This window comes from Capra hircus, chromosome 6 (assembly GCF_001704415.2).
Source record: "Capra hircus breed San Clemente chromosome 6, ASM170441v1, whole genome shotgun sequence".
NCBI lineage: Eukaryota > Metazoa > Chordata > Mammalia > Artiodactyla > Bovidae > Capra > Capra hircus.
Genome location: NC_030813.1, coordinates 35220019 through 35240314, shown reverse-complemented (window position 1 = coordinate 35240314; position 20296 = coordinate 35220019). Strand labels below are relative to the sequence as shown.

At 36.8% G+C, this 20296-nt stretch overlaps 1 protein-coding gene across 1 annotated transcript in view; it reads left to right on the top strand.

Annotated features, from left to right (window-relative positions):
* The window catches only part of MMRN1 (multimerin 1), a 98444-nt gene that overhangs the window by 56306 nt on the left and 21842 nt on the right, over positions 1 to 20296 (top strand). Inside the window, exons 5-6 of the mRNA XM_018049309.1 lie at positions 7541 to 7642; positions 9281 to 9454. Of these exons, the coding sequence (XP_017904798.1) occupies positions 7541 to 7642; positions 9281 to 9454 (276 nt within the window). The remainder of the gene's footprint in view (positions 1 to 7540; positions 7643 to 9280; positions 9455 to 20296) is intronic.

Here is a 20296-nt window from a genome sequence, read left to right as displayed (position 1 = left end):
AAGATCTGGGTAGAATTATTCTAAATAAATGTCCTTCTGTCTCAGTACCAATCTCTTAGAAAGGATCAAGAAAAAAAGACTTAGAAATTTGTACCTATGGAACAAAACAAAGGTCTCTGCTTAAGTGCAAGATAAGATGATTGCCTGGAAAACCTAGAATCGTGGCAGTCCTGTGGTAGAGAATACATAAGGAAGACAGAAAGATTGCTAAATGAAAAAATAAAAGAGCATCGATCAACCAGGAATTTTATCACAGGAGAGTAACTGACGCCACTCTCAGAGATCTTATCAGTGCTTCTCCACCATCTAAATCCAGAGAAATAAATTGGGATGAATGCAAGTATTGAACTCCAGTCAACAAACAGAGCTAAGAAAAGATAGCAAACTATTGAATTTGTTAAACAGGCATTTCAGGTTTTTAACAGCCTTGGCAGAGACCCCATCCAATGAATTCCACAGAAAAGAGGTTCATACAACAATTGGATCTCAAAGATCTTTTGTGGTGCTTAATGGTTGTTTCTTTTACTTTGGAATAAAATTCTTCATCCATTTCCTCCTAAAACAATTAATTAAAAATGACTATAGCTAAGAGCAAATGCGAAGTTTTATGCACACACACACACATACACACACACACATGCAATCACATTAGTTTTTGTCATTCAATATTGAAAGGGTTTCTATCCACTTACATTTTCTTTCAAATCAATCTTTTTAAAACTTTTAAAAATATAGAAAAATATTCCTAGATTACTTAAGAATCTCCATTCCATCTTCCATAGCGGCTGGAAACTCAAACAGGGCTCTGTATAAACCTAGAGGGGTGGGATGGGGAGGGAAATGTGAGGGATTTTCAAAAGGGAGGGGATATATGTACACCTATGGCTGATTAATGTTGAGTTTTGACAGAAAACAACAAAATTCTGTAAAGCAATTATCATTAAATAAAAAATTAATTAATATAAATATGGAGAAATATTAACTGTTATTTCATAAAAATATTTCCAGATGCTGAGGAATGAAGCACCAAAGATGAGTATGCAAGAAAACTAAAGGCTTCAGTCAATATTTCTGTGTTAATCCTTATCCTTTTTGGTTTATTTCTGTTTTTCTTCCTGAAGTGTTAGTCACTCAGTCATGTCTGACACTTTGCGAACCCCATGGACTGTAGCCTCTGTCCATGGAATTCTCTAAGCAAGGATACTAAAGTGGGTAGCCAGTCCCTGCCCTAGCGGATCTTCTAGACCCAGGGATCAAACCTGGGTCTCCCACATTGCAGGCAGGTTCTTTACCATCTGAGACTATCCGAAAGCTTTCTTTATTTAATTCTCTTCTCCCATTTTCTTATTCTAAAGTTTTTTATGTCTTTTTATTTCTAATTTGCTGATTTGCTCTAGTGTGTCACTTACTATTGTCTCATTGGCAATGCAATGGCATTTTTCCAGATTGCATGAATGAAATTTACTTGAAATTCTTTTGACCCTAAGGTGAATAGAAAATTACACTTAAATTCTTTTTGTATACCTCCTTTCTGTTCTTGACCCTTTACCTCTTACCTAGGTTTGTTTTCACTTCTTGCACATTCAGGATCTGGCCTGGAGTGAGTGGCAAAGAGACAACCATAATTGGATGAAATAGTCTGCCTCAAATAAGACCCAACACACATAGCATACTGTTCACTTCCTTTTGTGTGAGTGTGTGTGTGTGTGTGTGTGTGTGTGTGGACGACTCTCTTTTTGCTGGTACTTTCCAAATCAGGAACATTCAATGAAATAGAATGTTACAATCTCCACATTAAATATGCAAGATTTAATACTTTGTACAGAGAAGACACCCAATTTCATTAAAATATAATGCAATATAAAATAATGCCTTATAATTTGTAATGAAAACTTTTAGCATCGTATTTTAAACCCTTGGGAATGTACTGTGTAAAAAGCTATTGCAATTTTTATTGAGGTTACTCCACTTTAGTCAGGATCATGATTGCCTCAATTAATCTGCCTGTTGATTATGGCAAGGGGCAGGGGTTATATTCAAAAAATTGACAACTAACTTGGTATCAATTAATATATAAATCAATATAAAAATAAAAAATTAAGAATATTACTTTATTTTCTTAAGTTACTCCTGGAGGAGGAAATGGCAACCCACTCCAGTGCATATGTTACTTATATTATAAAACTATATGCCTAGTAATATAAATCATAACACAAATCAGTCATTGTATCATTCAAGTAAATTCTAAGCAATTTAGTAATTTCTATAAATTATTGATGTGCTCTTTTTTTTGACATGGATGACACCAGCTAAATGATCTCCCCATCAGAGATATGATTAATATAGGTCTGCCTCGGTCTGTTTTAAAGACTTCTTCATCAGATTTAGAGCCATGAGTGACATGATCTCAGTAAGTTTATAATTTCTTTTAACATCAATGGTATTGCCATGTGACTGAATTATCTACTAGACACCACTGAGTTAACAGTGATTGCATTATGTTTTTTCATTATTTCTATGTGTATTTTTAAATATTTAATATATTTATTATTAACTAAATCATAAAAATTCTTATAGGAGTGTCCTATTTAATCAATTCATAGAGCTCTGCAAACATTTAATCAAACAGGGCATCATAAATCAAGGTGCTTAAACATTATACTTTTGAGTTTTGTCATAAAATTTTCATTTTCACATGTTATTAGAAAATCTGTATTTTCTAATGTAATTTCTCCCTTATTAATTTTTGTATTAAGTAGTATCTGTAAACATTTTTCATATCTAAAATATCTTTTATCAGTTTTCATGTTATTTTCAGTTTAAAAGGGAAATAATTTTTTCCTTATAAAGTTTAAAAAAGATTTAGAATGTCATTTATGAAAACCAATTCTCCTTTTCCTTTCTGTAGAAAAAAAAACAACCTTGTTTTCCAAATGTTAAACATAAAACTGATCTGAATTTCATGATGATGTTAAAAGTTCTAATTTTTTCTAAAATTCTTATTTTATTGAATTTTGCTAAGATATTTGATAAAGCATTTTGAAGTTTTATTATTTCAAAGGCTTTACTTTACTTGAAAATTTTTATTGTTACAAAAGCTTATTTCATGAAACTAATTAGTGGGCTCTAGTGGTAAAGAACCCACCTTCCAATGCAGGAGACATAAGACATATGGGTTCGATCCCTGGGATAGGAAGATCACATGGAGAAGGAAGTGGCAACTCGCTCCAGAATTCCTGCCTGGAGGATCCATGCACAGAGGAGCCTGGCAGGCTACAGTCCATAGGGTCTGAAAGAGAGATGACTGAAGTGACTTAGCACACATGCAATTTCATAAAGTTCTTTAATATTTTTCTCTTGATCACAAATTAATTTTAATAGAAATCAAATGTCATTGAAGACAAAAAAGTCTAGTAATTTTTAATGATACAAATTTAGATCATTATTTGAAGTCAACATTTATATATTAAGTGAAAACTGATGAACTTCTGCGGTTGTTGAGTGGTAAAGAACACACCTGCCAATGCAGGAAAGGAGGGTGTGATCCCAGGGTCAGTAAGATCCCCTGGAGAAAAGAATAGCAACCCACTCCAGTATTCTTGCCTGGAAAATTCCATGGACAAAGGAACCTGATGGGCTACAGTCCATGGAGTCAACAATAGAGTTGGACACAACATAGGGACTGAAAAAAGAAAACAAAACAGTTCACTAATTTGTATTGAAAATCAAGTAGATTTTATTTCAAATATACAGATTATATTTTAAAATATAATTTATTTTTGATATTGATTTGTTATTTTTGATTTTGATATCTTATATAGCAAAAGATGTTCCAGACTGATATTTGCACTGTATCATTAGACAATCCAGGACTTGGCTCATTATTGATAACATTTTTATTTTTTTCTAAGGTTCAAAAAATTCCCACTCATGATATCTAAAATACTTTGAAAATTTAAACTTTTGTCTCTTTTCCAGTGTTGTTAATAATTTATTGTAAATTCCTAAATAATATTTAGTAAAATACATGTACTGTGGGAAACTCTGAAAGACATGGGAATACCAGACCACCTGACCTGCCTCTTGAGAAACCTATATGCAGGTCAGGAAGCAACAGTTGGAACTGAACATGGAACAACAGACTGGTTTCAAATAGGAAAAGGAGTACATCAAGGCTGTATATTGTCACCCTGCTGATTTAACTTCTATGCAGAGTACATCATGAGAAACGCTGGGCTGGAAGAAGCACAAGCTGGAGTCAAGATTGCCAGGAGAAATATCAATAACCTCAGATATGCAGATAACGCCACCCTTATGGCAGAAAGTGAAGAGGAACAAAAACGCCTCTTGATGAAAGTGAAAGAGGACAGTGAAAAAGTTGGCTTAAAGCTCAACATTCAGAAAACGAAGATCATGGCATCCGGTCCCATCACTTCATGGGAGATAGATGGGGATACAGTGGAAACAGTGTCAGATTTTGTGGGGCTCCAAAATCACTGCAGATGGTGATTGCAGCCATGAAATTAAAAGATGCTTACTCCTTGGAAGGAAAGTTATGACCAACCTAGACAGCCTATTCAAAAGCAGAGACATTACTTTGCCAACAAAGGTCTGTCTAGTCCTCTGTCCATGGGATTTCCCAGGCAAGAATAACGGAGTGGGTTGCCATTTCCTTCTCCAGGGGATCTTCCTGACCTAGGGATCAAAACCATGTCTCCTGCATTGGCAGGCAAATTCTTTACCACTGAGGCACTAGGGAAGTGCTTATGAGTTATTACACTTTATCATAATATATTTTCCAGTATGTATGGCTGTATTTCAATATTTTAATAATTGCTAGGTCACATTGGTGCATACTGATTGAATACAGTTTTGGAGTTAGGGCTTTGTGGGATGTTACCAGATAAAAGTGAGGTGCTATAGCCTAGGCTTTGAGTGGAAAGGCCCTTTTATTTCTGAGACATACTGAAATTGTCATTGGGCTCTAGATTTGATTGCTGGGTAGGTGTCTCAAAGATTTCACATGCACACACTTAGGAATCTCTCTTCGGGGATTGTGTATCCTAACACTGAGAATAGTATTATCTATAGTAGGGAATGGGAACTGTGAAAACCACTCTCCACCTCCACCTCACTTCACTTACTCCTTATAAAGGTCTGCTTGTCTATGGAATGGTAGGAGACTAAAGGTTTTTATTCACTTATTAAATCAAGTCTTTAGCATGTTCTCTTGCTATCAACAAAGCTAGCGGTTGTTTAAAAATTTCTGAAAGATCAATCCAATTGCAATCTGGACTGCAATTTTTAACTTAAAAACATCTGGTGTTTTCTAAAAAAAAAAAAAAGAAAAAGAAAAATCTGGTATTTTCTGCCTTATAACATTGACTTTATTTATTAGAATTAGAAAATTTTGAAATTTGTTCTAAATTAATGGTTCTTAACCATGGTCATGCATTGAAATCACATGCAGAGTTTAAAGAACTATATATACACACATTCTCAATTCCCTGGAACAAGCTATGATTCATAATCTTCAGATGGGGCAAGGATGACGGACAGAACGTTGACACTTAGTTTCAAAGTTAACAATCACTTCTGATTTCCATCCATGACAAAAAACTACTAGTCTAAAGAGATGTTAGGAAAAAAGAAGAAAAGCAAGAACATAATATGCTTTACAAGTTAATAATAGAAAAATAAGTTTGAAGAGCAGCCGTGTTTGTATCCCACAAAATATGTGGTCTTTGTTTTTACCATAATCACACATTACTTCCTAACAAAATCCTCTGTTTGTGGCGTGCATTCCAATGCACCAGTTCTTTTTGTTCTCCTATGATCTGGCTCAGAAAGGTTAGCAGTAAAAAAATGAAAAGACCATTTGTTCATTTTGCTAAACCCACCTTTTCCTTTTGCTATAAATACAAGCCTATATCCAGAACACTCTTCCATGGCTAAGAGGAACGGGTAAGGTAGTGAGGCTGAAAGTTGCTAAGAATGATTTATCTTGATAGATGGATTTAATTCCAGTGATTCATAAACTTCAGTGTGCATTGGAATCAACTGGAGAGCTTGTTAAAGCACAGATTTCTGCCTCACTCCAGGGTTTCTTAAATTAGCAGGTCTGTCGTGGGGGGGGCGCAGAAGTTGTATTTTTAAAACTCCTAGGTGATGCTGATACTGCTGATTCAGGGACCCTGGTTTGAAAACCAATACTTTACTCATTGGTAACACTCTTAAGTAGATAGATTTTAGCTGCCAAGAAAATGCTTTATTACATCTAAGAAAGTATCTTGATTTTAAAAATTATACAATTATTTGGCATAAAAGTTAATACTCTTCACCACCTACCATAGCTTCTAAATGCATACACTTTTCCACAAGCTACAGATTGTCTTCTTCCTCCAAATAAATAAAAAATTATGCCAGGCTATCTATTAATCAGTGGAGAGAAGAAAATCAAAACAAAAACTCCAGACATGAATGGAGATTCATTAATTTAGCTCAGTGCTCTAAAGAAAGCAATGCAAAATTTAATCCAACAATAGAGACTAAGTCAAATTAGCGCCAAATATGTATACTTTCTATGGAGTAGAGATGATTTAGTATTATTGTCACAGCGACATATCCTTACAGAGCATAATTGACATATGCCAGAAGTGCAGTTTCATTGGTACATAATTTCACATGGGAAGAAACACAGACACCAAGCACTTGTTTTCTCGTGTCTGATATTCAGACCTCAATGAATAAATTTGTTCATTAGAAGTCTGCAAATTACAGACATATATTACTTAATGTGTTGAATATTTTTAATAAATCTTCCTCTAAATTGTTTTCCCCAGTGAAAAATTATATTCCCATTTAAAATATTGTTTGATTCATGGGAAAAAAGAAGCAAGGTTTTAAGAGAGTAAATTTATTTTATAAGAATTTCTATTTTTCTGAAATTTCACTGATTTTACTGCTTGATCCCCTTTAGACGTGCCCTGTAATGGTTTGCTTTTACTTACAGTGTTTTTGTTTTGAACCTATGTATTTCTTAAAAATCTGGGGAAAACCCTTCTAAGTGGCACTATTAAGCAAATATTCTCTTAGTAAAACACTTGTAGCTCTCCCTTACTTTCAAGTGGCCACCAGTTGGAAACTGGTTTGTTTTAGCAAACCATCTTTGAGACAGTCCACTTAGAAAGTTGCTACAGCTTTTAACACAGCTGAGTTTAAGGTCCCCTCAATTATATTGATAGTATACATCCCCCAGTTTACACAGCTTCCCCCAAACTATCACCCATTTTCAATTACAAGGAAACCTGAATAATTTTACTTTTTTCAAAGAGAACTAGAATCTTGCACTTCCAGTGTGGTAGCACACCACCCTGTGGATAGGGGCAGAGCCGCTCACTCTGCAGTCATATTGGACCATGACCATCGTGCTTCAGTACATGTGAAAATGCATGTTAGCCATGTTGCTGCTCAGGACTGGAAAAAAAATGAGGTAAACCCAGTGCTTAACTCTCTCTCTTCTCTTTTTGCTTCTATCTAGCCCAGGAACAACAGCAGCTGATACACAGCAAACAGGCTGAAAGTCACGCGGCTGTTGGCAGAGGAAGATCGGAGCAGCAGCCCCAAGACTGTGGTGACCCAGGTCACAGATTGCAATTACTATTGTCCCTAACCCAATCATTGTCAACTCTATTTATGAAGACTTACAAACAATACATCACTTGCCTGTCAAATGTTTGATGAGGACACATTAATGTACCTCTTGACCCTTTTCTACTGCTGCTGTGTATTAGGTGAAACTGAATGAATTGCTGGTTCCCAACATGAAGGGAATGTGTGTAATTATTGGAGCTCTCTGTACAGACACAGAAGGGAATAGAAATGCTGTCACACTAGGTTGTAAGGAATTCACAGGTTTTCAAATTTAAATCACATTATTGTCCTCCAAAGAGTACAATTATGGAAGAACTTTGGCATGGATGGAAGGACTTGATCATTTTAAAGCAGCCAAGAAGGCTTTCTTCCTTTGTTTGATAAGAGATTGCCAAGGTGTATTGATGACAGACTAGGGCAAAGAATTGTGGCTCAGAATCAACAAGAATATCATGTTGATCTAAAGTTGGCATGTCACATACTTTCTCATCTTTCTAATCATAAATACTTCACCATTCCTTTTAGGCTTCATCTCTTAGAAACATTAAGTTTGTTACTGCTAAAAACATCTATATTTGGCATATATCTAGTCATACAAAACAAGGCACTCAAATTGAGGAATCTGATTTAAGGGAATCTCTTTAAGAATTCAGGTGAATATAGCTTATAAACTGTACTCAATTTTTGTTAAGGGGTCAAACATCAGTATTTTCACAAAATACAATGAAAGCCTCCTTGAATTATTGAAATCACATGTAAAGGTATGGAAAGTATCATTGCTTTATAAAGTGATTCTAACCAAATTCTGAATCTCTTTATCTCTCATTAAAGAATACCTCAGTAAATAAATGGCAACCCACTCCAGTACTCTTGCCTGGAAAATCCCACGGGTGGAGGAGCCTGGTAGGCTGCAGTCCATGGGGTCACAAAGAGTCAGACATGACTGAGTGACTTCACTTTCACTTTTCACTTTCCTGCATTGGAGAAGGAAATGGCAACCCACTCCAGTGTTCTTGCCTGGAGAATCCCAGGGATGGGGGAGCCTGGTGGGCTGCCGTCTATGGGGTCACACAAGAGTCGGACACGAGTGAAGTGACTTAGCAGCAGCAGCAGCAGCAGTAAATAAAAAATTCTCAGAATATAGATACAAACTACATATATATGTAATATATGCATATGTAGGTGTGTGTATGTAGTATGTATGCACATGTATATGTATATAATTATATATATAAAGTTACATCTGCTCAATTTTGGAGCATTGGATTTGAAAGCAGAAGATGAGACATTAGCTTGGTAACCTCAAGCAAGTTATTTTAGTTTTCTGACTCTCAATTTCCTCATCTATTGAAAATTTAACAGACACTCTTTAAGAAAAGAGAGACTGAAAATTCTGGGCAAAATTAAAACATTTTAGACTTCTAAGATATTAGAATGCTTTTTATAAATTTCTTCCCCTAAATAGTATAAAATTTAGGATGCCATTTGCCAAGTGTATATAATCTATATTTTCAAATATGAAGCACAAACACGGTTTATCTGAATTACCACACAATCTATCATGAGATTTGAGTGGTTTTAAATATGAATTTTTAAATGTTTCCTATGTTCTCATCTTATATATCAGCAGTGACACAAAAAATGACTGACCAGATGAACTACCAGGCAACGAAACTAACCCTTCTGCAGAAGAAGATTGACAATATTTCTTTGGCCGTGAGTGATGTAAGGAGCACATATTCCTCACTAGAAGAGAAAATCAATGAAGACAAAACTGGGGAATTTCAATCTTTTCTAAAAGGTAAAAGTAAATTATTCATTTAGTTGAGACAGAAGGCAAATGACTCATTTATATTTTCCCACATCATTTTAAGATCTTTTCTTTAGATTGGGAGGTAGAGAAGTCTAAAACAGATTTTTTGGGGGGAATAAGATACTTTAAAATCCCTTAATTTCTGAAATAATTTGAACCATCTAAATATAATTTTACTAATACAGACAAATCTTTAAATATTTCATCTGACCTACTGACACTGTGTACCTAGTTATAGCCTTACTTGTATTTTTTATAGTTAAAAGGAGCTATACTTAATCTGCTTCCATTGTGGTTTCCAGTTCAAGATAAAGATGAGGTCAAGGGATGCTTATCAAGGCACATAGATCCATGATTGTCTCAATATTGATAAAGATATTGAGGATAAATCTAAAATATATTATTACCCCAGAAACTATCTAGCTCATGGAATATAAATCAATAAAATATAATCAATAAAATATATTCTAAATTCCACAGGTCATTATTCATAGAAATCTGAGTCAGTTTTGCCTGAATTTTGTGCTCTTGAAATAGCAGTCTCTGTTCCTTTCTGGAGGATCTGCAGGAAAATCCATTTCCTGTTCATTTGAGTTTTTGGAATTCATTTTCTTGCAGTTGTAGGATTAAGGGTCCATTTTCTTGATGACTAAACTTGTTTTCAGCTTCTAGAGGCTACTGCATTTCTTGGCTCATGGGCTTCTTCCTCCATTTGCAAAAGCCAACTCAACAGCTGTTGAGTCCTCATGGCAGCTCTCAGATCCACTCTTCTGCCTTCTTCCTCATTAAGGACACATATGATTACATTGCACCCATCTGGATAATCCAGGATAATCTCCTCATTTCAAAGTTCTTAACCTTAATCATATCTGTCAAGATTCCATAGACGGTAACATATTCACAGGTTCAGGTGATTAGGGGCTGAACATCTTAGGGGGCAACATTATTCTGCCTACCAGAGAGTTTTATGTATAGTGAGTAATTGGTATGGTAGCAATACAATAGGACCCCTTGATAATTTCAATAAATCCAATCTAAAGGGATCAGGGAAGGCTTCTACAAAGAAAAACCAAGTCAACTGATAAGTAATGGATCAGGAGGACTTAATTTGGCAGAGAGATTTCAGGTAGGCCATGGATATTCTAGACATGTGTTTTGGTTACTAGGAGCATCTCAATTCACTGAGCTTATTGTATGTTTCCAAGTTTTAGGATTACTTGTCCCTTTCACTTTATTTTGTACATAAAAAATATTCACTGTGCATCCCATTTCTACCACTCATGTTATTTTTTTCTCTATTTTATGTGGTTCACAAATAAAGGAAATAAAAAGGTGAAGATTTCCATATTATTTACTAGTACAGAGCCATCATTATTTTTTCAGTCATGTAAATTATTAGTGCTATTAACCAACTGAAAGAAAGACTCTGTCTTACGTTTCTGGTATGTTCCCTATGGCTAAAACTCATAGCAAGAATGAGAAAGGAATATATTTTCCCTGAAGTGATAGCATGAGAAAGAAGTTAAATAGGAACAGTACACAATCAACTATAACCATGGTAATAAAATTTGTTTAGCAAAATTTAGTTATCATAACCTGAGAGAATTAGGCCTGTCAACAGCCTTTGTGAACCCACTAACAAAAAAATGCCCTGACACAGGAAAAATATGCACTCATAGTAACAACAACAGTCCCTCTTCAATAGGAGGCATAATTGTGAGCTGAGCCCAATCAGTTAAAAGAACCAGAGGGCTTGCCGTTAATAAACGTTCATACAGGGAACAAGAGCTAAATTCACCCTGCAGGTACTGCACTTTCCCAGCAAAACCATGACCCTTCTCTCACTTAAACTACATCGGACTGAGAAGCACTGCTTTATCTGCTAGGAGCTGGAGAAACTGTTTAAAATCAAATGCCCCAACACTTAAAGAGTTATCTAAATGTTATGAATAGGCCATGCGTTCACAGACACAGGAGGGACATGCCAAGGTATCTGATATCAGATATATCTCTTAAGTTACCATATACAATATTGAATTGTTAGGAAGTAGTAGCACATTGGGAGAAGGCAATGGCCCCCCACTCCAGTACTCTTGCCTGGAAAATGCCATGGATGGAGGAGCCTGGTGGGCTGCAGTCCATGGGGTCGCTAAGAGTCGGGCACGATTGAGCGACTTCACTTTCACTTTTCACTTTCATGCACTGGAGAAGGAAATGGCAACCCACTCCAGTGTTCTTGCCTGGAGAATCCCAGGGACGGGGGAGCCTGGTGGGCTGCCATCTATGGGGTCGCACAAGAGTCGGGCACGACTGAAGTGACTTAGCAGCAGCAGCAGCAGCAGCAGCAGTAGCACATTGAGTCACATGAAACAGAATCAAACTACATTTAAAATGATGTGCTCCCTCAGATATTGACATAAGGCATTTTGACATATTTTTGCGAAAGTTAGATTCTTGCACAGATGTTTCTATAGTAACAAATTATATGAATATTATCTGAAAAGCTTGTTTTCTTGAAACAAGTTTTTAAAGCTAATAATCTGTGATTCCTTTTCAGACACTAGCTAAAATTTTTACCCTTTACCCAATGTAGTTTTCCATTAAAATTTTAAAGCATGAATTGTTACTTTTATTGTTTATTTTTTTCATAATTACTTTGTTCAGGATTCTATACTAAATTTTATACCTATTTACAGTGTTTTCACCTATTTTCATTCTTTTCCTGGTTTTCAGATCATGCTGCTTTCCTCTTTTAAAATCTGTTGTTATTGTTGCTATTATTCACAATTAATAAATTCAGTTACACTTAAGTTTTACTTTACTTTGTCAATCTTTTTTTTTCTTTTTAAATTAATTAATTAATTTTACTTTACAATATCATATTGGTTTTGCCATACACTGACTTGAATCTGCCATGAGTGTACATGTGTTCCCGATCCTGAACACCCCTCCCACCTCCCTCCCCATCCCATCCATCTGGGTCATCCCAGTGCAGCAGCCAAGAGAGCACCCTGCATCATGCATCAAACCTGGACTGGCAATTTGTTTCACATATGATATTTTACATGTTTCAATGCCATTCTCTTATATCATCCATTCCTTGCCCTCTCCCACAGAATCCAAAAGACTGTTCAATACATCTGTGTCTCTTTTGCTGTCTCACATACAGGGTTATCATTACCTTCTTTCTAAATTCCATATAAATGTGTTAGTATACTGTATTGGTGTTTTTCTTTCTGGCTTACTTCACTCTGTATAATAGGCTCCAGTTTCATCCACCTCATTAGAACTGATTCAAATGTATTCTTTTTAATGGCTGAGTAATACTCCATTGTGTATATATACCACAGCTTTCTTATCCATTCATCTGCTGATGGACATTTACGTTGTTTCCATGTCCTGGCTATTATAAACAGTGCTGTGATGAACATTGGGGTACATGTGTCTCTTTCAATTATGGTTTCCTCGGTGTGTATGCCCAGCAGTGGGATTGCTGGGTCATAAGGCAGTTCTATTTGCAATTTTTAAAGGAATCTCCATACTGTTCTCCAGAGTGACTGTACTAGTTTGCATTCCCACCAACAATGTTAAGAGTGTTCCCTTTTCTCCACACCCTCTCCAGCATTTATTGCTTGTAGACTTTTGGATCGCAGCCATTCTGACTGGTGTGAAATGGTACCTCATTGTGGTTTTGATTTGCATTTCTCTGATAATGAGTGATGGTGAACATCTTTTCATGTGTTTGTTAGCCATCTGTATGTCTTTGGAGAAATGTCTGTTTAGTTCTTTGGCCCACTTTTTGATTGGGTCTTTTATTTTTCTGGAATTGAGCTGCATAAGTTGCTTGTATATTTTTGAGATTAATTCTTCATCCATTGCTTTGTTTGCTATTATTTTCTCCCATTCTGAAGGTTGTCTTTTCATCTTTCTTATAGTTTCCTTTGTTGTGCAGAAGCTTTTAATTTTAATTATGCCCCATTTGTTTATTTTTGCTTTTATTTCCAATATTCTGGGAGGTGGGTTATAGAGGATCCTGCTGTGGTTTATGTTGGAGATTGTTTTGCCTATGTTTTCCTCTAGGAGTTTAATAGTTTCTGGTCTTACATTTAGATCTTTAATCCATTTTGAGTTTATTTTTGTGTGTGGTGTTAGAAAGTGTTCTAGTTTCATTCTTTTACAAGTGGTTGACCAGTTTTCCCAGCACCACTTGTTAAAGAGATTGTCTTTTCTCCATTGTATATTCTTGCCTCCTTTGTCAAAGATAAGGTGTCCATAGGTGTGTGGATTTATCTCTGGGCTTTCTATTTTGTTCCCTTGATCTATATTTCTGTCTTTGTGCCAGTACCATACTGTCTTGATGACTGTGGCTTTGTAGTAGAGACTGAAGTCAGGCAGGTTGATTCCTCCAGTTCCATTCTTCTTTCTCAAGACTGCTTTGGCTATTTAAGGTTTTTTTGTATTTCCATACAAATTGTGAAATTATTTGTTCTAGTTCTCTGAAAAATACCATTGGTAGCTTGATAGTGATTGCATTGAATCTAGATTGCTTTGGATAATATACTAATTTTCACTATATTCATTCTTCCAATCCATGAACGTGGTGTATTTCTCCATCTATTTGTGTCCTCTTTGATTTCTTTCACCAGTTTTATAGTTTTCTGTATATAGGTCTTTTGTTTCTTTAGGTAGATATATTCCTAAGTATTTTATTCTTTTCGTTGCAATGGTGAATGGAATTGTTTCCTTAATTTCTCTTTCTGTTTCTCGTTGTTAGTGTATAGGAATGCAAGGGATTTCTGTGCGTTAATTTTACATCCTGCAACTTTACTATATTCATTGATTCAGTTCAGTTCAGTTCAGTCACTCAGTCGTGTCCGACTCTTTGCGACCCCATGAATCGCAGCATGCCAGGCCTCCCTGTCCATCACCATCTCCTGGAGTTCACTCAAACTCACGTCCATCGAGTCAGTGATGCTATCCAGCCATCTCATCCTCGGTCATCCCCTTCTCCTCCTGCCCCCAATCCCTACCAGCATGACAGTCTTTTCCAATGAGTCAACTCTTTGCATGAGGTGCCCAAAGTACTGGAGTTTCAGCTTTAGCATCATTCCTTCCAAAGAACACCCAGGGCTGATCTCCTTCAGAATGGACTGGTTGGATCTCCTTGCAGTCCAAGGGACTCTCAAGAGTCTTCTCCAACACCACAGTTCAAAAGCATCAATTCTTCAGTGCTCAGCTTTCTTCACAGTCCAACTCTCACATCCATACATGACCACTGGCCAAACCATAGCCTTGTCTAGTAATTTTCCGGTGGAGTCTTTAGGGTTTTCTATGTAGAGGATCATGTCATCTGCAAAGAGTGAGAGTTTTACTTCTTCTTTTCCAATCTGGATTCCTTCTATTTCTTTTTCTGCTCTGATTGCTGTGGCCAAAACTTCCAAAACTGTGTTGAATAGTAGTGGTGAGAGTGGGCATCCTTGTCTTGTTCCTGACTTTAGGGGAAATGCTTTCAATTTTTCACCATTGAGGATAATGTTTGCTGTGGGTTTATCATACATGGTTTTTATTATGTTGAGGTATGTTCCTTCTATGCCTGCTTTCTGGAGGGTTTATATCATAAATTTGCAGGATGTTGAATTTTGTCAAAGGCTTTCTCTGCATCTATTGAGAAAACCATATGGTTTTCATTTTTTAATTTGTTAATGTGGTGTACCACATTGATTGATTTGTGAAGAATCCTTGCATCCCTGGGATAAAGCCAACCTGGTCATGATGTATGATCTTTTTAATATGTTGTGGATTCTGTTTGCTAGAATTTTGTTAAAGATTTTTGCATCTATGTTCATCATTGATATTGGCCTGTAGTTTTCTTTTTTTGTGGCAGCTTTGTCAGGTTTTGGTATTAGGGTGATGGTGGCCTCATAGAATGAGTTTGGAAGTTTACCTTCCTCTGCAATTTTCTGGAAGAGTTTGAGTAGGATAGGTGTTAGCTCTTCTCGAAATTTTTGGTAGAATTCAGCTGTGAAGCCATCTGGACCTGGGCTTTTGTTTGCTGGAAGATTTCTGATTACAGTTTCAATTTTCGTCCTTGTGATGAGTCTGTTAAGATTTTCTATTTCTTCCTGGTTCAATTTTGGAAAGTTGTACTCTTCTAAGAATTTGACCATTTCTTCCAAGTTGTCCATTTTATTTGCATATAGTTGTGGATAATAGTTTCTCATGTTCCTTTGTATTTCTGTGTTGTCTGTTGTGATCTCTCCATTTTCACTTCTAATTTTGTTGATTTGATTTTTCCCCCTTTGTTTCTTGATGAGTCTGGTTAATGTTTTGTCAATTTTATTTATCCTCTCAAAGAACCAGCTTTTGGTTTTGAAGTTTGCTTTAAAAATAGGGTCTTTCTTTTTTTTTTGCAAGGTAATAGTAGCTTATAAAAATGAAAATTATTGGAGTAATGGGGACTTAAAAATAACAAAAAAATAAAATAATATAAAATTTTTTTTTACTTTAAAAAATGATAATAGTAAAAATATATCTGAGACTTTCTCTGGAGCTGTTGCAGACAATGTGGGGTCAGTTCATTTTCAGATAGTTCCTTGGTCCAGCTTGTACTTTTCACGATCTATAGGCCCCTTCCTCGGAGAAGGCAATGACACCCACTCCAGTACTCTTGCCTAGAAAATCCCAGGGATGGAGGAGCCTGGTAGGCTTCAGTCCATGGGGTCGCTGAGTCGGACACGACTGAGCGGCTTCACTTTCACTTTTCACTTTCATGCATTGGAGAAGGAAATGGCAACCCACTCCAGTGTTCTTGCCTGGAGAATCCCAGGGACGGGGGAGCCTGGTGGGCTGCCATCTATGGGGTCACACAGAGTCGGACAAGACTGACGTGACTTAGCAGCAGCAGCAGCAGGCCCCTTCCTATGTAGTCGGTGCTAACTACAGGGTTTTAATCTATTGCACCTGTCCCTTCCAAAGCGATTCCCTCTGTTTATTTCAGCTTCTTCTGTTTGCTAGTCTCTTCAATGTCTATTTTCCACCCTGACACAAGAGGCGCAGTGGTGGTCGCTTTTTTTAGGCTCACTTGTTCAGTCGTGCTTTGGGGAGGGAGGAACACTGCCAACAAATATCACTGGCATGTATTCACAGTGATTCAGCTACACTGGGTTTGCCCCCGCTCACGGAGTGTGTGCTTTCCCAGTCTACACTGCTCAGACTCTAGGTTGCTCTGCTGGGAACTGTCTGATGTGGGCCCTGGTTTGCATGCACTTCCCAGGTCTAAGCAGCTCAGGTTCAGGTTCAGTTTCTCGGGTACTCCACAAAGGCGCAGACTTGGTTGGGCCTGCGTTTTGTGCCCGTCCCAGGTCCGAGCATCTCAGGTGACCAGGTCCTTGGCGCACATAGTTGCCCCCAGTTGAAGGCTGCAACTTATCCCCTCCCCCATCCCTGCCACTCAGTTTTGTGGGTGTACAACGGGCGCGCCTTCTCAGGTGTGCCATGTGTCTCTTCTGAGAAGCTGATCTCTAGCTGCGACCCTCCTGGCAGATGTTGACTGTCCAGAATCCCAAGAAGTCTTGGTTAACAACGAAGTCTGCTTTCAGTTTGGTATAGGATGCCTCTCTGGGGCCGCAATTACCCCCTTCCGGCTCTGGCTCCCCCAACCCAACCCCCAACCCCCAACCCCCACCCCGGCTGGCAGGGGAATGGGCTAGTCCGCAGCCTGCTAGCTGTGCTCAGTCCTTTGTTCTGTTAGCATGCCTGGTGGTGGTTAAGGCTTTTCCCTGGATCATGGGATAGCTATCCCACAGTCTGGGTTGCTATCTCAAGCTAGTTCCCTCAGATTGCCCTCAGGGCATTCAGGCCCAGTCCTTATCCTAAGCAATGTCGCCCACCCCTCCCTGTTCCTGCCCCCACCAGGCCCTCCTCTCTTCCCCCCCTCCCCACCCACCGCTTACTAGTGGGGGATGTGAGCATCTGGGCTGTGGCACTGCTGGGAGTTGCTGTTAGGCACATAATCTGTGGGTTTTAATTATTTATTTATTTTTCCTCCTGGTTATTTTGCCCTCTGAGATTCCAAGACTCACCACAGACTCGCCGGAGAGAGTGTTTCCTGGTGTTTGGAAACTTCTCTTTTAAGCCTCCCTTCCCGGGACAGATCTCCGTCCCTACCTCTTTTGTCTCTCTTTTTATCTTTTATATTTTGTCCTACCTCCTTTTGAATACAATGGGCTGCTTTTCCAGGTGCCTTATGTCCTCTGCCAGCATTCAGAAGTTGTTCTGTGAAATTTGCTCGGCGCTCAAATGTTTTTTTGATGAATTTGTAGGGGAAAAAGTGGTCTCCCGGTCCTATTCCTCCGCCACCTTAGGACCGCTGCCCCGACCTTGTCAATCTTGAAAAACATTTTAAAGCCAAAATTGTTAGGTTATAAATTTCAGAGAAGTCTGATTCCTAACCTTAATTATTTTATTATGTTTCATCTAGTTGTTGCCATGAGAATTAAAGATGACTTTAACTAACAGGAAATGACTAAATAAAGTGCCATATAAATATCTATATAAAGTGCCATAAAAATATCTTTTCTATTAAGTGGTGCCTTACACTCAGCGAAGCTACCATATTCTGTTTTAAATGTCATAAATCTCATTGGCCAAATTTCATTTTCTATGTAGCATCTAGAATATACTCAGTGAAGATTTGTTGTATAAATGAGTGGTGTGTCAAATGCTAAGTAAAATTTAAAAAATAAAAATACTTTAAAACCTTTCTTGGTATAATTGTTCATGTTAGTAAATGCAAAAGCTAGACTGTTTCAGTATAATTTATCTTAACTGCAGCTATTTAATCTTTTCTAATAAACTTAGCTTTTCTTTAGTATTTTGGTGCTGTGTGTCACTGATTACTATTTCATACTTCATATACTTTTTTTTTCTATTACATGCAAGTTGATTTTCACTTACTTATAGTTTTTAGACTAAGTTCATTTCAGTGTCCAATAGGTTTAGAAATGTAAATTTTGTGCTCTAGATATCCTAGACCCTAAAAGATCTATTAACAACATTCATCTTTAGTGTTTAGGATTTCTAAGGAAATATTTATCCATTCACAGCTTTGTCTTTGTACCACATTAATTATCAAGTATCAAGATGCTCAAGCAATACATCATTCCATTTGATATAATTGCTGTTTCACAATATGCTTTATGTAAGTCTCTCAAGCAACTTAAATACTTTTTAAAACTTGCTTAAAAAAGAGACATGTTGAGACTATATATTTTATTTGCTAATCATTTTTCTTGAATAGTCTTCATAGTAGCCATAACTTGTTTCACAATACTCCATTGTGCAGACCTACAATTTAAAATACTTTGTAATATGTTACCTGTATTTTGCATTATAAATGCTGGCTACTTGTTGGATTTGAATGAACATATCTTCCATTTATATCTGTTTCATTGCCACATACTATAAATACGCTTCAAATATGTTTTAGTTTTTCCACTTTGTTTTTTTGTATGTAACTGGTTTGTCTGTTTTTACATTTTAAAAATATTTATTTCCTGTTTTAAATGATTCTGAATAGTTCAAGAGTTTTTTCCTCTTTTCCTTTTTTTTGATGCTGCTTTTTGGATGTCCATAATTCTGGTTTGTGATCAATCTGTTCTTTCTAAAAGGGAGGTATTAGTATGTATTTTATTAATGGCAAGTTTCCTCTCCCCTTTTTGTTAAGCATTAATGTAATGATATTGTAAATTAACTATACTTCAATAAAAAAATTAAAGAAAGAATTATCAAACTAAAAATACATAAATAAAATCACCTAAAAAAGAATTAACATCATGTTATGATAGGTCATGTATATCTTAAATTTCTCTCTTTATTTGACTTAGTTTTGTGGTTCCCCAAACATCTCATTATTTTTATTTCATTCTTATTATGAACTATTGTTGAATTTTGATTATTACTTCTTATTGCTCCTCCTTTGGGAACCTCATGAAATTTCTTTCTGCAGTCAACATATTAAGTTTTAGAAGCACAAAATACAAGCTCTGAAACCTAATTACAATTGACCCTTTATCAACATAGGTTTGAATCTCCTGGGCCCACTTACATAAGCATAAGCAAACTTTTTTCAGTAGTACTTGCTACCATGCCTCACAATCCAGTCAGTTGGTCTAATCTAAGGATGTGGAACTGTGGATTCAGAGATTTGTTGTTTAGTCACTCAGTCATGTCCAACTCCACCAGCCAAGAATACTGGAGTGAGTTGCCATTTCCTTTTCCAGGGGATCTTCCTAACCTAGGGATCAAACCCATGTTTCCTGCTTTCGCAGGCAGGTCCTTTACCACTGAGCCACCAGGGATTCAGAGGAACCTTGGATATAATGGAGGGCCACTACAGGTAATATGTGGAGTTTTGGCTGTGCAGAGGGCTAGTGCTCCAATCCCTGCTTTGTTCAAGGGTCAACTGTACTAGAAAGCTAATAAACAGCCATGAGCTAATGTTAGGTACTAAGACAGAAAGCCCCAAACTGTTTATTTTCATATAAAACTAAGGCTAGAATCATTGCATACAAGGGTCTGTTAACTGAAGTCCATCGTATTTGCTTCATGTCTTTTTGTTCAAAGAAGCTTAGTTCTACAGTTCTAGTGTATGCTACCTGCAACTGATTTTTCCCCCTCAAGACTTACCAATTAAGAAATGATCACCTTGTAGGAACGCCAGTAATTTTTTTTAATTTCATAAGCAATGTAGTTAAGAAATATTTTTATTTCATGTCATTAATGTTTAGTCACAAACTTTTATCTTTTTAGAGATATAAAGAGTTTACACAG